Consider the following 16,119-nt stretch of genomic DNA (forward strand, 5'->3'; position numbering starts at 1 on the left):
CACCACAGTTTCGTCCAGAGCCTGCAGACAGAACTCCAAGACTGGCCCCGTCCACCGGCGGTTATGGACCGCGACTTTACTTAATTGAGCTGCAGACTGCGTTGAAACTTGTGAATGTGCGATCGTCCCCAGGACCAGATAAAATCACTTACGCCGCACTTACGCCTTGACGAGCCGTCACTCCTAGCTCTCCTTCATGTTTATAATACGTCTTGGCGACAGGAATCCGTACCATCTACTTGGAAGGCGGCTTTAGTTATTCCAATCCTGAAACCAGGCAAACCCCCAAATGCCCTATCCTCCTTTCGCCCCGTGATCCTGACAAGGCCGTGTGGGAAAACTGATGGAGAGAATGGTTTCGCATCGCCTCGACTGGTGGCTCGAAGGTGCGTTCCCTCAGGAAATGGCTGGACTTCGCCGCCAATGAAGCTCTATGGATCCAGTTCTCGATCTGGTCTCTACAGTCCAACATGCTCGTGCTCATCGGCGGATCGTTGTATCGGTCTTCCTGGACATTAAGCGCACCTATGATACCGTCTCGCACATCTGTATCATCCACGGGTTGTGGTCTTTTGGAGTATCTGGTCGACTTTTCAGCTGGCTTCACGATTTCCTTAAGGACCGAACTGCCGCTGTCCGCACATCCCACGGCCAAAGCCCCAAGCACCCTGTTCATCAAGGCGTACCCCAAGGAAGCATTCTCAGTCCTGCACTTTTTAATAGGGTCGTGGCAGGACTAAAATCGATAGTTCCACGCAAGGTCGCATTCTCCGTGTATGCCGATGACGTTGCCCTTTGGACAGCAGGCAAGTCACGACCAGCCATTCAGCGCCGTTTACAACACTGCCTTAAACAACATTCATCTCTACCTTACGCGACTTGGAATGGACCTTTCGCCCGAAAAGTGCGTCGAGCTCCCTTTCACCCACAAGGCTATGAGTAATTTCCCTTTTGGTTTGGTGCACGGAAGCTCGAGCCTGTGCGTTCCCATCACTTCCTTGGTGTGATCCTGGGCTCCCACCTGCGCTGGGCTCGCCATATTAAGCACCTTGAAACCAAAGTGCAGCGATGGCTTCCTGCCATTCAACATCTTTCTGGCTTCGGCTGGGGCCTGATCAACGCTCCCTCTTAGCCGTTCACGCGGCTTTGGTGAGGGCGACTGTGCTTTACAGCCTTCCAGTCTTGCATAGGGTTTCTACAACATCGTTAAATACCCTTCGGTCCCTGTTCGCTCGAAGCCTTCGTCGCTGCCTTGGCGTCGTCTGCTTTACTACTACAATTTCATGGGTGGTTAACCCATGCATGACGCGTAAGCCGTAAGTCACAATATTCGTGGCAAGCAGCAAATATTTAGTGTTCTTTCATCATCACCAGCTCAGCCTAGGACAGCACTTTATTTTGATGTAGCCCTATATTTGGTTCATCTTCACGTGTTTCTGTTCTCAACTACCAACACTCGCAGTTCGCTGAAACGCCGTCATAATCAGAACTTCGCGTACAAATCACACTCGCAAATATTATTTAATATATGTACCGTGTGATGCAATATATAGTTGTTATTTAATAACAGAAATGTTTATGCTATGATGCTTGCTTCTCTGGCCAACGATGCAAACTCAGAGGCCGGGTCACGCAGCAACTCCGCCGGTGAGCCCTCCTCGATGATCTTACCCTTTCCCATCACCACAATCCTATCATAGTTCATTATGGTATGCAGACGGTGAGCTATCGTTATCAAAGTACAATCCGCAAATCCCTCCAATATTGTTTCCTGAATCAGACGGTCAGTCTCCAGATCCACAGCGGCAGTCGCTTCGTCCAGGACAAGTATCCTGGACTTCCTGAGCACTACACGCGCAAGACACGCCAACTGTCGCTGTCCGAGGCTGATGTTCTGGCCTCCCTCGCTGATCTGTGTCTCCAGGCCGTCCGGGAAATGGTGCTTCAAGTGGGCGCATTCCAGAGCTGTCCAAAGCTGCGCGTCCTCGTATTCGTCGTGGGGGTCAAGATTGAACCGCAGAGTGCCGCTGAAGAGTACTGGATCTTGGGGAATAATACCGATGAGAGAACGCAGGTCGTGCAGTCCGATGGACGATATGTCTACATCGTCTATGGTTATTTTTCCTCCAGCTGCTTCGATGATCCTGAAGAGAGAAAGCGTCAAGGACGACTTTCCAGCTCCAGTTCTCCCTACGACACCAACTCGTTCGCCTGGCTTAACTGCCAGGTTTACTTCACGCAAGACTAGGTCCAGCTCCTCTCTGTATTTGGCACAGTAATCGATGTACTGTACGGCTCCTTGTTCGGGCCAGTCCGGCTTCGGTCCTGGCTCAACTTTCCAATCTGCTTCTGGGCTCACATTGGAATATTCTGCGAGCCTCTCTGACGCCACAACAGCTGCTTCCATTTGAGCAGCATAGTAAACCACGTAGGTGAAAGCACCGGTAGTTCCCATAGCATATGATATGAGCATACTTCCCAGACCGTCATCGATGGCATGCCGTTGTCTGAGGACCATTATAGTAACGAGTAATACCGCGATGTTCGCGATAGCGTCCAGTCTTGCCGACAACCACTGTTGGCCAACTACAAGGAGGTACGAGCAGTTCAGAGAAACATCCACTTTAGAGGTGAACCTCTCCGTAAATTCCTTCTGAACCGAGTACCCTCGAATGCTGCTAAGACCTGCGAGTGTTTCTCCGAAGTGGTTATTCACTGGTGACCGTGTCACAGACTCCAAGCGTTTTATCTGCCGTAAGGAACGGAGACAGATGCTCTGAATCAGGCAGTGCAATATCAGGAGAGGTAAAATGCCAGCAAGGAAGAAAGGCATTTCACAAGCTATCAGAATGAAGACTCCAAGAATGTGAAAGATGTATTCAAGAAACATGTTCACCGTTAGTGGAAGTTGAATATCGAGTTGATCAACGTCGCTTCCGAAACGGTTCAAGATTCGCCCTACGGGCGTGACATCGAAGAATGACATCGGGGATCGCATCACAGCTATTAGCATTCGGTCGTGCAATCTTTGAGCAGCTCTGATGGTCCCTGTGGCAAGCGCCGCAGTGGCGCCAAACGTGCAAATACACTGACATATTCCAAGAACCGCGTATATTCCGAGGCGCTGACCTGGTCTCCTCTGGTGTTTTTCTATATCAGCGTCGTGATCCCATTCCGATATCCACAAATTAATGCCTATGTCGAAGGCACGGGCAGAAGCATACCCAAAAAAGATTAACAGAACAATTGGAAGGCCAACATCTATTAAGTGCGTCACGTATATCGACATCTTTACAGATCCCGTTTCTACAGCTTCCCTGTAAAGTTCGGCATCTAGGCTTGCAATGCTTGCCGTTTTCGGCTTTGTCAGTTCCTGCAGCCCTTCAGGGGCTGATGCCTCTCTCGTTTCTTCAGCGCTTACTTGAGTGTCCTTGCAGTTTGCTTGTCGTACGTGTTCCTTCAGGAACATCGACAGATGTTTACCGGAACTGGTAAGCTCGCCGTAAGTCCCACGCTCCACAATACAACCGCCTTGCATGTAAACTATGAAATCTGTTTCGGGCAAAACGGAGAGATTGTTGGTGACGATGATGCGTGTCTTTTCTCTGAGCAAGCCCTTCGGTCCGATGACGTTCTCGAAGACTGATGATCCAATATGGCTGTCGAGAGCGCTTAGAGGGTCGTCCAGAAGGTAAATATCCTGATTTTGAAGAACAGCTCGCGCAATACTGACCCGTTGCTTTTGTCCACCACTTAGGTTAACCCCTCTGTCTCCTATTTCTGTCATATCGCCGTGAGGCAGCATGTCAAGATCTTGCCTTAGGCAACAGGCATCTAGTACCACGTTGTAAAAGTCGTCCCTTAACCGCTTTGTGAAGAGTATGTTCTGTCGCACCGAGGAATTCAGGATCCACGCCGTTTGTGGCACGTGCGCTATGCTGCCGTTGACACCAACGGCGCCCTCTTGAAGCACCAGGTCTCCAAGGACGGACGACAGAATCGACGATTTCCCGCTTCCTACCTGTCCAACGATTGCCACAAGCTGCCCGCGTTTCACGGTAAGCGCAATATCGGTCAGTGTCTTGCTCGCACTGCCAGACCAGGAGAGCGTGGCGCCATTGAAGGTAACGGCGTCGTTGTCCCCGACGTCGTGGCGTACGGCGTCGGCATCCAGTTCTTCGCTCTGCAGAAATTCCGTAATTCTTCGAAGAGATACTGCTGCCTGTATTACGCTGGACACCACATCCGGGATTATGTTCAGAGCGTATCTCATTCCGTTGAAAATCGTCATGGAAACAAACGCGGTGCTGACGCTGAGAAACGTAACGTCCGTGCTGTAGATGTAGGTCGTAAAGGCGAATAGCGACACCCAGAAAGACGTCGACATCCAAAAGACCCGACTGACTGCTGCCCAGTAGGCGAGCGACCTGAGTATCCGCACTTCGGACAAACGCACTTTTCTCACCTTGTCGATAAATGGCAGCTCCCATCCGTAAAGCTTGATGATCTTCATGTTGGTCAAAATCTCGCCAACCTGCTGAAGGCGAGAATCTTTGAGCTTCATTTGTTGCGCTTGGAGTTTCCGACAGCGTTCAGCAATGGCGCCTGTCATGGGAGTCATCAAGGCAATCGCCGCAATACCTGCGAGGCACGAAGGCCCGAGGAACAGCCAGAGCAGATAGGTTGCGTATATTATGGTGACGGGAGATGTCAGACCCATGCTGATTACGGTACATAACTTATTCACCTTCTCAGCATCGACGGAAATGATATTTACAAGTTGGCCAACGGTATACTGGCTCGTAGTAGCGGAAGATATCCGAAGCGCTTTCGTGTAGACGGCAGTTAGTAATACCCCTTTCACGCGAAGTCCCAGACGGTGGAAGATGTGGTCACCGTGCCGAACGCACATGGCAGACGTCAAATTCAAAAGCAAAATTAAGATAGCGTACATGTAGCCCTTCCATGACTCGTCGTCGTGGTTCTGGAGGTGCTGGATGATGAGGTGCAAAACGAGGGAAGTTGTTACCTTTGCTACGGCGTAGCCGACATCAATCACACAGCCCAGGAGAATTTCACCCCAGAACAAACGAAGCAGCGTCTTTACGAGAAACATCCTTGGCTTTCCAATGTCCTGGAACAAGCGTCCGTCCTTGTCCTGCGCTACAATTTTCCATTTTTCGAAGTTGACGCTAGTTTTGACGCAAATGGGAATGCAGAAGAGGTCCCCGACCGTCAACGCTTTCTTGTAGCCGGTCACAATGAGAGCAGTGAACCACTCAAACGTCAAGTACGACATCGGTGTCGCTGTTTCCACAGGGGCTCTTGCTCGACTTTCTTTGGTGTCCTCCTTCAACGAAAACAGAACAACCTGGCTGACAGTAAGAGGGTACAGAACCACAATGGCTGCAAACTCTGTCGTTGTCGGCGTTTGATGCTCGGTGTGTACAAACGTGTTTACAAGGACTCTGTAGAAAGTGGGGAGGGTGCTTATAGAGAGCACAGACCAGAAAGTAAACACGAGAGCTGAAGAAGTTACACCGTGTCTCCTGTCCATGATCTGAATCCCGTGCACAAGTAGAAAGGACAAAGCCTTCAGCATGTGCGCTGTGACCGCTGCGGCAGATGAATTATCACGATGTTCTATCGCGCAGAATGTGACACTGACCGCAAAAAGGATTAAGTTGATTGCGTACTTTGAGACAGCCTGAATGGTAATTGGGACAGATTTGCGGGTGTGAGTGCGGCGCGTGTACAGTGCAAGAGGCGAAATTATCCACAGTATTCCGGTAGGAATCCATAGCAGTACCGTGTTCTCGAAACATGGAGTGAATTCTGGTATATCGGTAGTCCAGGTTAGGTCGGAGTTCCAAAACGGGGTGTCGCAGAACGTTCCGGACGACCAGATCATCTCTTCGTAAATGGTCAGGGCTGATCCACAGCAGGAACGCTCACGCGCCAGGCGCGTACCGGCGCAGGCGCGGCGAGGCAAACGTGGTGAGAGAAAAGGAAAGAAAGCGGCGCCGGCGTTCACCACCTCGAATTGACACGCTTGCACACCGTCTCACTGATCTCCGGGTTTCTTCCAATTCAAACGATTCCCTTGCCCTTGATTATGCAATTCAAATGTTCATATACGACGTAGAATTTCTTTTTTCGTTTGTTGCAGCACTTGCAGTGACACTCAAGCTTGCGTCTGCACGATGTTTTCTGTCACAATACAATGGACGACGCCTTTACGCTTCTTCCGTGTTGTTTGTGGCGACATTGGCTGGTAGAAATACAGTGCGCGCTATATATAATTACATTTGTCTTCGTCGTGCATGTACGCCGTATAGATATGTAGGTATATTTACCTTGTTATGTGGTGCGAGCACGAAAGCATGCATACGTATACGCGTCGCGTGGCACTGACGCCGCCTCACGGCGGCAGTTGTAATGGTTTCGGTTTCGGGATTGCGAGTGCTTCACTGTGCTCATGATGAGGCGTAAGAAGCCCAAATTCAAAATAACCCGCAGAAGTGCAAATTTCAATTGCCAGGTGTTTTCTCTGTGCTTAACAGTCATATTAATCTTTACGACCCAGTAGATAGACTGCCCGCTTGGTGCAGAATAGCTTTACGCGCTCTACAAATGGTGCCGCATTCACTGACAGATTCGACGGACTCCATGTGGAGCGGTCACATATGACGATGCACGATTCTACGGTGCACATTTAGTGACTCTCGGTACATTCATCAGGGGGCGGCAGATATCTTTCGACAGATTAAGACAAAAAAAAAACGGCTTTTGCGAGCAAAGTCAGTCTATTCTTTGTGTGTGAACATGGAACAGAGGTCATGATCGTGTTCAGCGACAAAAGCCAAAAGTACGGAAGTACGGGCCACACTACTACTTATGGCCATCGAGCAGTCATTTCTCTTTATTTACTTTTTTAGCAACGCAAGTAATCGAAACAGTCACTAGAATATATCCTATTACCACGTGCTCTCGCACCTCGTGCATTTTCGAAAGCTAACGCGGTATGTATCCCGCACCGAGGTGGCCAGATGTAAGTGGTATCACGCGTTAAGCAAAGAAGGGGAGGGGGAAAGGAAGATGAAAGCATGATTTAGTGCTCCTGTAATGCTACGAGCGGTCCAAAAGTCGTTGAGTCAGTCACCATTCACATTCAGCCAGTCCATCCGATGACCTGGGCGGAGCGCTGTACGACTTGAGATAGACGACAAACCAGAGCAAGGTGTCGGGAATCCATACCAGGACGCTGCTTTCGAAACATGTCGTTGGGACCGGAACCTGAAGGTGCATGGTCCAGTTGACGGCCCTCAGCGCAGTTCAAGTAGAGAGGGCAAGCCCCGACACTGGAACGCCAACTTGGCCAAGGCAGTCGGCTGCCGACTAAGAGCCGAGCATTTCCCAATCGTTGGCCATCGGCCAATTTCAATTGGGATGTTCCCAAAACCAAACAAAACTCCCGTGTTGTTCCAGGGGATAACCTTTCCAGGAAATTCGGATCTCGCTGGAAGACAGACATATTTTGCCGACGGACGTCCCCCACATCTCAGAGTGAGATATACTGACGCCTTCGTTCGAAATCTACGTACTTGATTGCTTTATCGGCTCCGCGGGGCCCGGCAGGCGCGGATACCGATTCGGCCAAGTCGGTCACATCGGCCTCAGGTCGGCCCTGCTACCAAAGGTATGGTTTCAGGAGGGGTTTGAACCCCCCCCCCCCCCCAATCCCAGCTCTGGCTACGCCACTGAATGTATACGCCAGGACTTTGAGGAAAAGCAATAATTATATTCCTAGGTGTCGTACTTGACGAGATGCATGCTCTGAACAAATTTCGGCGTCGAGCTCTGACGGCAGCGAATTGCGCGCGACTACGCTACTATACGCGCACTATACGTACTTTTTGTGTGAACATGTAAGGCTTGAATCCTACACCAGACAATCGATGTTCTGAAGCTAGAACACAAATAGCTGCTAACAGCTGGCTAACCTTTTCAGTGACTTCCATCTTTCATCGTATCCTACATCTCCTGACACTTTTTACAGCGGTAGCTGCTAACAGGAACGTCTCGAAAAATCGACGTGGCTGTACCACAAAACCCTCGGTTTCGGTGATGCAAACAAAGTTAAAATAATATGAAGCTAATAAAAGCAGTTTTGACATACTCAGAAATATGGGGGCGTTGTCCCGGAAAGCATAGGCGCCGAATGCGGGTGAGAGGGGGGGGGCAACCCCCTCGATCCGGAAAGTCTATCCAGCTGACACTCAAGATGAAAGTTTCGATGGATATATCCTAAGAATCGCGTGTTTCATGCGAGTGATCATTGAAAATCCTGTAAAAATTTACCTCACAACGTCGCGACAACGGAATTCCAGACACCCTGCCCGACCTGTGCATGAAAGGGTAGGTGGCTCCGGCAGATTGAAAACTCTCCGCCTATGCCGAAAAGTGTCCCGATTTTTCCCCGATTTTAGTAATATTTTTGTCCCGCTAAATCCAGCTCTACATATCACCACTCACTTTACAGATCACAATAAGGCAGTACTCGTCACTCTAAGTATATCAGCAACAAAATCGACACACAACAGCTCCCGCTGAAATACGCGTTACAGAATCGCAACAGTAATTTTTTATGGTCCTTCCATGCTCATTTAGTACTCGAAAACAGAATAATGTACATTACTGCACCCTAGTAATAAACCTCTACCCGACAAACGTCATCATGACGTTGGTAGACCGACCGAAACCGAAACAGATCGGAAGGGGAGAGCTGGGTTCCACAAATGGGCAATTGTTCGCTGAAAGAAAAGTAGGACCGACGGTCGCGTCTCTTTCACAGACCATCGTAGTCCCCTCAAGACCGTGACTTTCGGGCGCGACCTTGTTCGCCACTAGCTTTGAACGTAGTTCAACTCTACCAAACTCGTGGCGCTGGCGAAAACTATGATGTCATTTGTTTACAAACAGGTAGAGGTCTGTATCCAGGGTTGTAAAGTAACTAGATACAAATAATTGAATAATTGTAACTAAATACTTTTCGTGGTAATTGTACCCTTTTCCAATTACATTTTATTTTATGTAACTGTATCTGTAATTAAGTTACAAATTTCAGTAACTTGTATTTGAAATCAATTACTTTTAGCAATTACTTTTGCCCAGACTCTGCACTCTGCATTTCTTGGTAAAGAATCTGGCATCTAGCAACAGTGAGCGGAATCCACCCGAGCCAACTTCCAATCCGCTACGAATCCACGTACGAAGCCAAACGCGGCTACCACATTTTTTGAGAAGCACATGGCGAAGCAAGTAGCAGCATGTAGCCGTCTGCGGCGCTGCGTCTTTTTCTTGTTCGTGTTCGCTGCGGCGACGCGTGGCTTTTGGTCTCTGGAGATGACGGAGAATAAGGACACCGAAACGTCAGAATGCTGTGATGTCACGGGGCGACTAGTGAAAGCCCCAATGGATTCCCTTGGCCCATGTACGAGCCTTACTCCTCGGCTGCGTTCCAGAACTCACCCGGGTCGACCCGAGAGTAGGGAGTAGCTACTCTCCGCGTTCCAAAACCTACTCGATGACGTCGTGACCCCCGTTCCAAAAGCGGGTTGCCTACTCGAGAGTAGCTACCCGAGGTCGACTCGCTCTACTCCCTATCAGACGGGAGTAGGTAAGAGTAGTGACGTCAGAGCAGTCGTCTGCATTGAAATCTACAGTCGTCTGCTTTTGCTGCTGCTCGTCTCGGCAGCATCATAGCGAACCCAGGAAAGTTCCAGTGCGAATTTTGCGACCTGACGTTTTCTTCAGAGCAACATGAACGGAACCATACATAAAACACACATCAGATCGCTGTATGTGAAGGTCGAAACCTGTTTCTGTGCGTTTCAGAGCTAGCTGCGGACGATAACAGCGCTACCCTTTCTCGGAACGTGCGGTAAATACCTCTAATTCGTGGCGTCAATGCTTTACGAACCCACGCAGATGTCCCCATATACCGAAGTCAACAGCATCACACTAAAGCGAAGCAGCGGACAGCGGTTCTTAAGTCGCGGGGCCCAAATGTCAATGTCGTCTGCTGTCACCATGTTGAGAATCGTACTCGCGCCCGTTCCACAACCTACCCGAGGGTTACCTGGTTGAGCAGTCCGCGCGTTCGGATGCTCGCTCCTCAGTCAAATGACTCTCGCCCAATCAGCGCGAAGGAAACTGACGCCAGTTTTTTTAGACCAATGAGCATCCAAATATTTATACATATATTGCGCAGCCAATCAGAGATCTTCCGCGTACGCGCGCCGGTGGCGACAATATTTTGGAGGCGGTACGTTTCGCTTTAGAGCCGGCGGCTGGTTACCCTACTCACGTGGTACAACTCTGTCACGTGACCAACTCCTACTCGAGGGTTAGTTGTGGAACGCAACCCAAGAGTGAAGACAGGCCTCCATAACTCCCCGCATTCGCGGCAGTAGAAAAATAAAACACGTCATAGTCACGTGGTATTACGTCGTCAGGCATCATGACGGATGCCCATTGGCCCAAGGACGTTGCGCGCTCCGGGATTGGTTGACAAAGTTTCGAAATATCCGACAGTTCACTTTTCGCGGGCAGTCGGCCAGGCGGGCAGCTCCAAGCAAGGTTGCTGCGTCTCTGCGGCTCGCCGTTGTCGGTTGACCACAACGACCAAAGAGGAAGTGTATTCGCGGGTTTGTTCGTGAGTTATAGTGACTCTGGCCATGTACTGATCTCCGATAAAGTATCAACCACGGACATTCTAGCCGGGTCGGAACTGGAATGCTTGGTGAGCTGACGCCTGAGGAACACTTTCGAGCGCTGTCGCATTTTCAAATACAGTGACTAAGAAGAGAGTGTTCGTAACGACAAAAGTATTTCCCGTGACTGTGTGACCTTCGGTGCATCGCCAGTATGAGAAGATGATGCTCATCTGTTAAACGCACGCACTCGTAAACTTCGCTCGCCTCCAGAAGTAGACTGTGTGTGCTTTGCAAGTTTGAACTTGGTTTGGTTGCAGTCTATTCAACGAACGAAACGTCCTGTACGCACGGTGAATATATGAGTCAAACATTTGAGTCTATACGTTGCATGAATAAATATATATTTAGCCTATCAAAAATGTCTTAGTTATTTTGGAATAACGGGTGCCAGGTATGAAAACCAGTAGAAGTCAATGGGGGTAGCCAGAGCAGGCTCCCACAGCTCCCCATAGAGCCCATGGTTTGAGATAATTCAGGCAACACTGGGCATGCAACCAATGAAAATGAACTATGATGCCTACCATTCGGCCAATCAGGAGTCTCTCAGTTTGGCTCGCCTTTCGGCCCGGTACTGGCTACCATCGGCTTTTACTTTTACTGGCTTTCATGCCCGACGCTCGTTATCCCGTATTCCAAAACAACTAGGCAAATTTTGGACAAAATACACATTTATTTGAAACATCGTACTGACTCAATAGTCTGACACAAATATTCACCGTGCGTAGAGTCCAAATCGTTGCGTTCGTTGACCAAATTCGAACTCGCAAAACACACACAGTCTACTCCTAGAAGCGAGCGACGCTCACACGAGTGCATGTGATTTCACGGTGACCATCTCCTTTCGTTGGTCGCAGTGTGAAGGTTACAACGAAGCGGGAAATGCTTGTCGCACGGACACCGAATCCTGTCTCCGTTGTGACTGCATTTGGAAATGCGACGGCGCTCACAAGTGTTCGTCAGGCGCCAGCTCACCACTGCATTCCAGTTCTGAACTCGAGAGACTGTTCCTACGTAGGATACTTGCGTCGGGACACACCACAAAACGCGCTGAGTCACTAACTCTGACACACTAACAAATCTGCGACTTCTCCACTTCTCTTTGAACAATGCGGTCATAGTCATACGGGGGGGGGGGGATATGTTTAATGATAACAAACAAACAAACAAAGAAGATAGTCATACGGTGCAGTCAACTGACATCGTCGAGACGCGAGACGCAGCTGCCACTTCTCTCCCTTCTCTTCTCGTAACTGCCCGCCAGACAGGCAGCCCGCGAAAGAATGCTCTTCTGAAACTTTGCCAACCAATTGCGGAGCGCGCAATGTACTTCGGCCAATGGGTATCAACTATGATGCATGACGGAGTAATACCACGTGTTTATGACGTGCAAACATTTTTTTAGAGCCGCGAAGAGGGGGAGCTATGGGGGCCTGGCCAGGGCCGGCCGAAAGGCGAGTCAAACGGACAGGTTGCTGATTGGCTGGCTGCTAGGCATCACGACGCATTTTCATTGGTTGTATGTCCAGTGTTGCCTGAATTATCTCAAACTATGGGCTCTATGGGGAGCTGTGGGGCGCTTGGTGAAGGTTCTAAGTGTGACGCTGGGGGCAACTTCCAACCTGAGGAAGCATATGATGGTGAGTTTGAGTTGAATTGTTTTATCACCAGAGTTGAGCATAGTGACGAGCAATAAGAATGAGCAGGTGGCAGTTTATAGGCCTGGAGTTACTAAGACATGGCGAAATGACCCTGTATGTGGACGCTGTCGTGTAATGAACGTCTGTTTTTGTATTTGTTGCTTTTCATTGCCGGTATTTATGCCTGAGAGTTGTGCACAATTTCAGAGGTTTCACCTGTCGCAACTGCGGGATGTAGACAGCGTAAAAGCTTCGAAGACCAAATCCAAGAGGAAGGCAGTAAGAACAGCAGCGGCGCAAAGAAGACCAGAGTTTCAGCTCAGCCATGCATAGAGACGTTCAGTGCCAGAGGTGGAGTTCCTTCCCAAGGTGAACCTCAGGTCTTAGAAAAAAAAATCACTGTGGTATTTATGTGGTTGGAAATCAACCTTCCTTGCAGGAATGCTGAACGCACTCGTCCGCAATCTTATCGTCAATGCAGCATTGCCATTCTCACTGGTGGAGCACCCGGATTTCAAGGCCCTGATTGACTGTGGCTTTCCCTGTCGCCACCTCGAGAGCCGCCCTATACGTTAATGTCAAGGTTGCAGCACGGTACAGTCAGCAAAAGCTCATCCAGCAAATGAAATGTGCTTCGTACGTTGCAACTGCTGCTGATTGCTGGTCTGTTCATAAGCGGTACATGTATATGAGCTACCAGTAGAGGTCATATTGTTTGTTCATGACAAGTTCTGAGCTTTGATTTTCTGTGTTCACAGGTCATACCTCGGCGTCACGGCGCATTGGATTGACACAGATAGTGCTATGCTAGAGACCAGGTCTGCTGTACTGGCATGCCGACGCCTACAAGGCAGCCACACCTACGACGTGTTGGCAAAGGCTATTGATCAAATCTACAACGAGTACGAGCTGTCAGACCAGATAACCTACACCACAACGGACAGCGGCTCTAATCTTGTAAAGGCATTCAGGTAAACATGATGTCCGGTGATCATAGCTGCCCTGCCGTTTAGAAATCAAAACAAAAGTGTATTCATTTGTAGCACAGCATTATATTATGTGCATTACATGGCAACAATGATTTATTTCCATTTGGTAAAAAATGTTGTTCGATATGATGCCCAAGAATTCATCTTATTGCTCTTATAATGCATTCTAGCCACTTCGGAAGGGATTCACTTGATGAGCTTGAGCAACAGGAGGGAAGCAGCGAGGACCATGATGCAGTTGCAGGCTATAATGGAAGTTCCGTTGTTCCCATCTATGATGTCATGAGAGACAGGAGTGGGGCACTGGAGTTTGGGTACAACCTACCGAAGCACCACAGGTGTGCATGCCACCTGTTGAATTTGATTGCTACAAAGGTAACATGCTATATTAAAAATAATGTGCATTGTATTGCCACGTATCACCTTTGAAGAGACCACACGGAACAGTAACAACGGACTGCGAGGCGTCGAGCGACGGCCTGAGATCCACGACATGCCGCGCTGATTAGCGAGCGATGCTTCCAGAAGCATCTGTTCCTCCGCTCGCATCAATCTCATGGACGGATCGACGACCTTGGAGAAGTTTCTCTACTTCCTCTTCTTCTTGCGTTTAGGGGGTTCTAATGGACCGAATTCTGCAGGCAGACCAAGCTGTCTTCTGCTTTGTCGCAGTGGGTCTTCCAGGCCGTTGGACAAGGGATGCCCCGCATCTCCACCAGAAATGTCACGAAGCGAAATGGGTCGGCGAGTCGTCGAATAAACAGCGAACGGTTTATTAGACTACTTGGTAGCAAAACACAAGAGTGATAGCTCTCTGAACACAACTGAGTCCAAAGAATGAATGCTCCAGCTTGGAGCGCACAAGCGTCGCGCCGAGAAGTCCAGAAACAGCACGTGCGCTTGCCAGAGAGCAGGCGATGTGTCTGGAAGCTTCTTGCTGCTTCTTCAGCATGCGCCGGGATGAGATGTACCGTTTCGTGCCTGCCCTGGAATTAAGTTTCTCGATGATGATTCGTGGCAGTATAAAGTAAGTTTTTGCAGGACCTGGAGGACGCTGAGGTGTCGTCACCTTCTCTCAAGCGGCAAGCACGACAAACATTTGCAAAATGTGCAGCTCTGTGGAACAAACAGTCGAAGTCGACAGTTGTGGCTGACGCTGTGCATGAGAGCTGTGGGAGATATCTGCCCACTGGACCTGTCACACTGTGGAATTCGACCTATGAAGCCCCCAAGCACCTACACGGCTGCCTTCTAAAAGAAGGAGCAGGGAATTCGAAGCCTGTGTAACCAGTTTGGGTTGCCAAAGTTCACCAAACCAGATATTGATTTCATTGCTGAGTATGTGAACGTTTTGTCCCCACTTGTTCAAGCACTGAACATGTACATGGGCTACCTGCTTCCCACAATAGCTGTTCTTAAAGGGAAGCTGACTGCGTTACAGTTTCACGACCATAGATACTGTAAGCCGTACGTTGAGAAAATGGTGTGCGCCGTAGATAGGAGGTTTGATGCAATGTTAAAGAAGGAGTCGCTTATTTTGGCTGCAGTGTCACATCCCAGGTTCAAGGCAGAGTGGCTACCACCTGAGGAGCAGAATCGAGTGTGGGAAATGCTTAAGCGGAAGGTGAATGCATCTGCAGCGCAAGAAGCATCACTCAAAATGTCCCCCGAGCAAGATGATCCAGAGGGTGACACTTTTTTCAACTTCAACCGGTCCACATCATCAACTGAGCAGGAGCTCCTCCAGTACATGTCCATCCTTCTGGCCAAGGACCTTGGTACACTTCGTTCCTTCCCATCCGTCAGAGCAATTTTCTTGAGGTACAACACTGGCATGCCGAGTAGCGCAGCCGTTGAAAGACTTTTCAGTCTTGGAGGGATTGTCAAGAATATAGGCTGAGATGCAGGATGACTGACCGGAACTTTGAGAATGTTTTGCTTTAGAAGTGCAATCGCAAGGTTCAAGTGTAGCGCACATGTTCTTGTATTTTTTACTCTTATCCACCAGAGATCAAATGTGATCTGGTCAAAGTGAAGTGTGTTTCTCCCCTGCTGTATTAATTGTTGGATTCCGTTTTGTTTTGTGTGTCTGTGAATGCCCTGACTTCTGAACTTTTTTTTATGTCCCAGGGACTAAGTTTTGGGCATGCCAATTGCAATACTTGCACATGTGTTCATCAGTATATTCTTAGCAGCTACATTGTCTCTTGCCATTAATTAAGTGAATGTCGTACATTTCTAGTCAGTATATCTCAGGCACAGGGGGTAAGTTTTGGGTATGCAAATTGTAATACATGCACATGTGTTCATCAAGGTATTTTTAGCAACTACGTTGACTCTTGCTGTTAATTAAGTGAATGTCATAATGCGTTTCTAGTCAGTACATCTCTGGGACAGGGACTGAGTTTTAGGTATGTCAGTTGCAATACATGCAGATGTGTTCATCACTATAGTATTGGCATACGTTGGATATCATAGCATTAGCATACATGTACACTGGAATATCAATAAAATGTGCCTTTCTTTTGTGCCTTTCTTTTTTGTGCTGTTTTGTCTACTACCAGCCAAATAGTAGTGTCTTGCTGCATGCAAGCACGCCATTTGTTTTTCAGAAAAGTAATTGGGAAAGTAACCAAATTGTTCAATTACTTTTTTAGTAACTATCTGTAACTTAATTACTTTTGTCTTGGAGTAATTTAAAAGTAAATCCTATTA

At 48.8% G+C, this 16,119-nt stretch overlaps 1 protein-coding gene across 1 annotated transcript; it reads right to left on the reverse strand.

Moving 5' to 3' along the window:
• Window positions 1-1,375: 1,375 nt before the first annotated feature.
• On the reverse strand, window positions 1,376-6,409 carry LOC135366436 (multidrug resistance-associated protein 1-like). The gene has a single exon (XM_064599136.1). The coding sequence runs from the start codon at window positions 5,909-5,911 to the stop codon at window positions 1,577-1,579; it is 4,335 nt and encodes a 1,444-aa protein (XP_064455206.1). The 5' UTR covers window positions 5,912-6,409; the 3' UTR covers window positions 1,376-1,576.
• Between the last annotated feature and the right edge of the window lie 9,710 nt (window positions 6,410-16,119).

Source organism: Ornithodoros turicata, chromosome 8, assembly GCF_037126465.1.
Source record: "Ornithodoros turicata isolate Travis chromosome 8, ASM3712646v1, whole genome shotgun sequence".
Classification (NCBI taxonomy): domain Eukaryota; kingdom Metazoa; phylum Arthropoda; class Arachnida; order Ixodida; family Argasidae; genus Ornithodoros; species Ornithodoros turicata.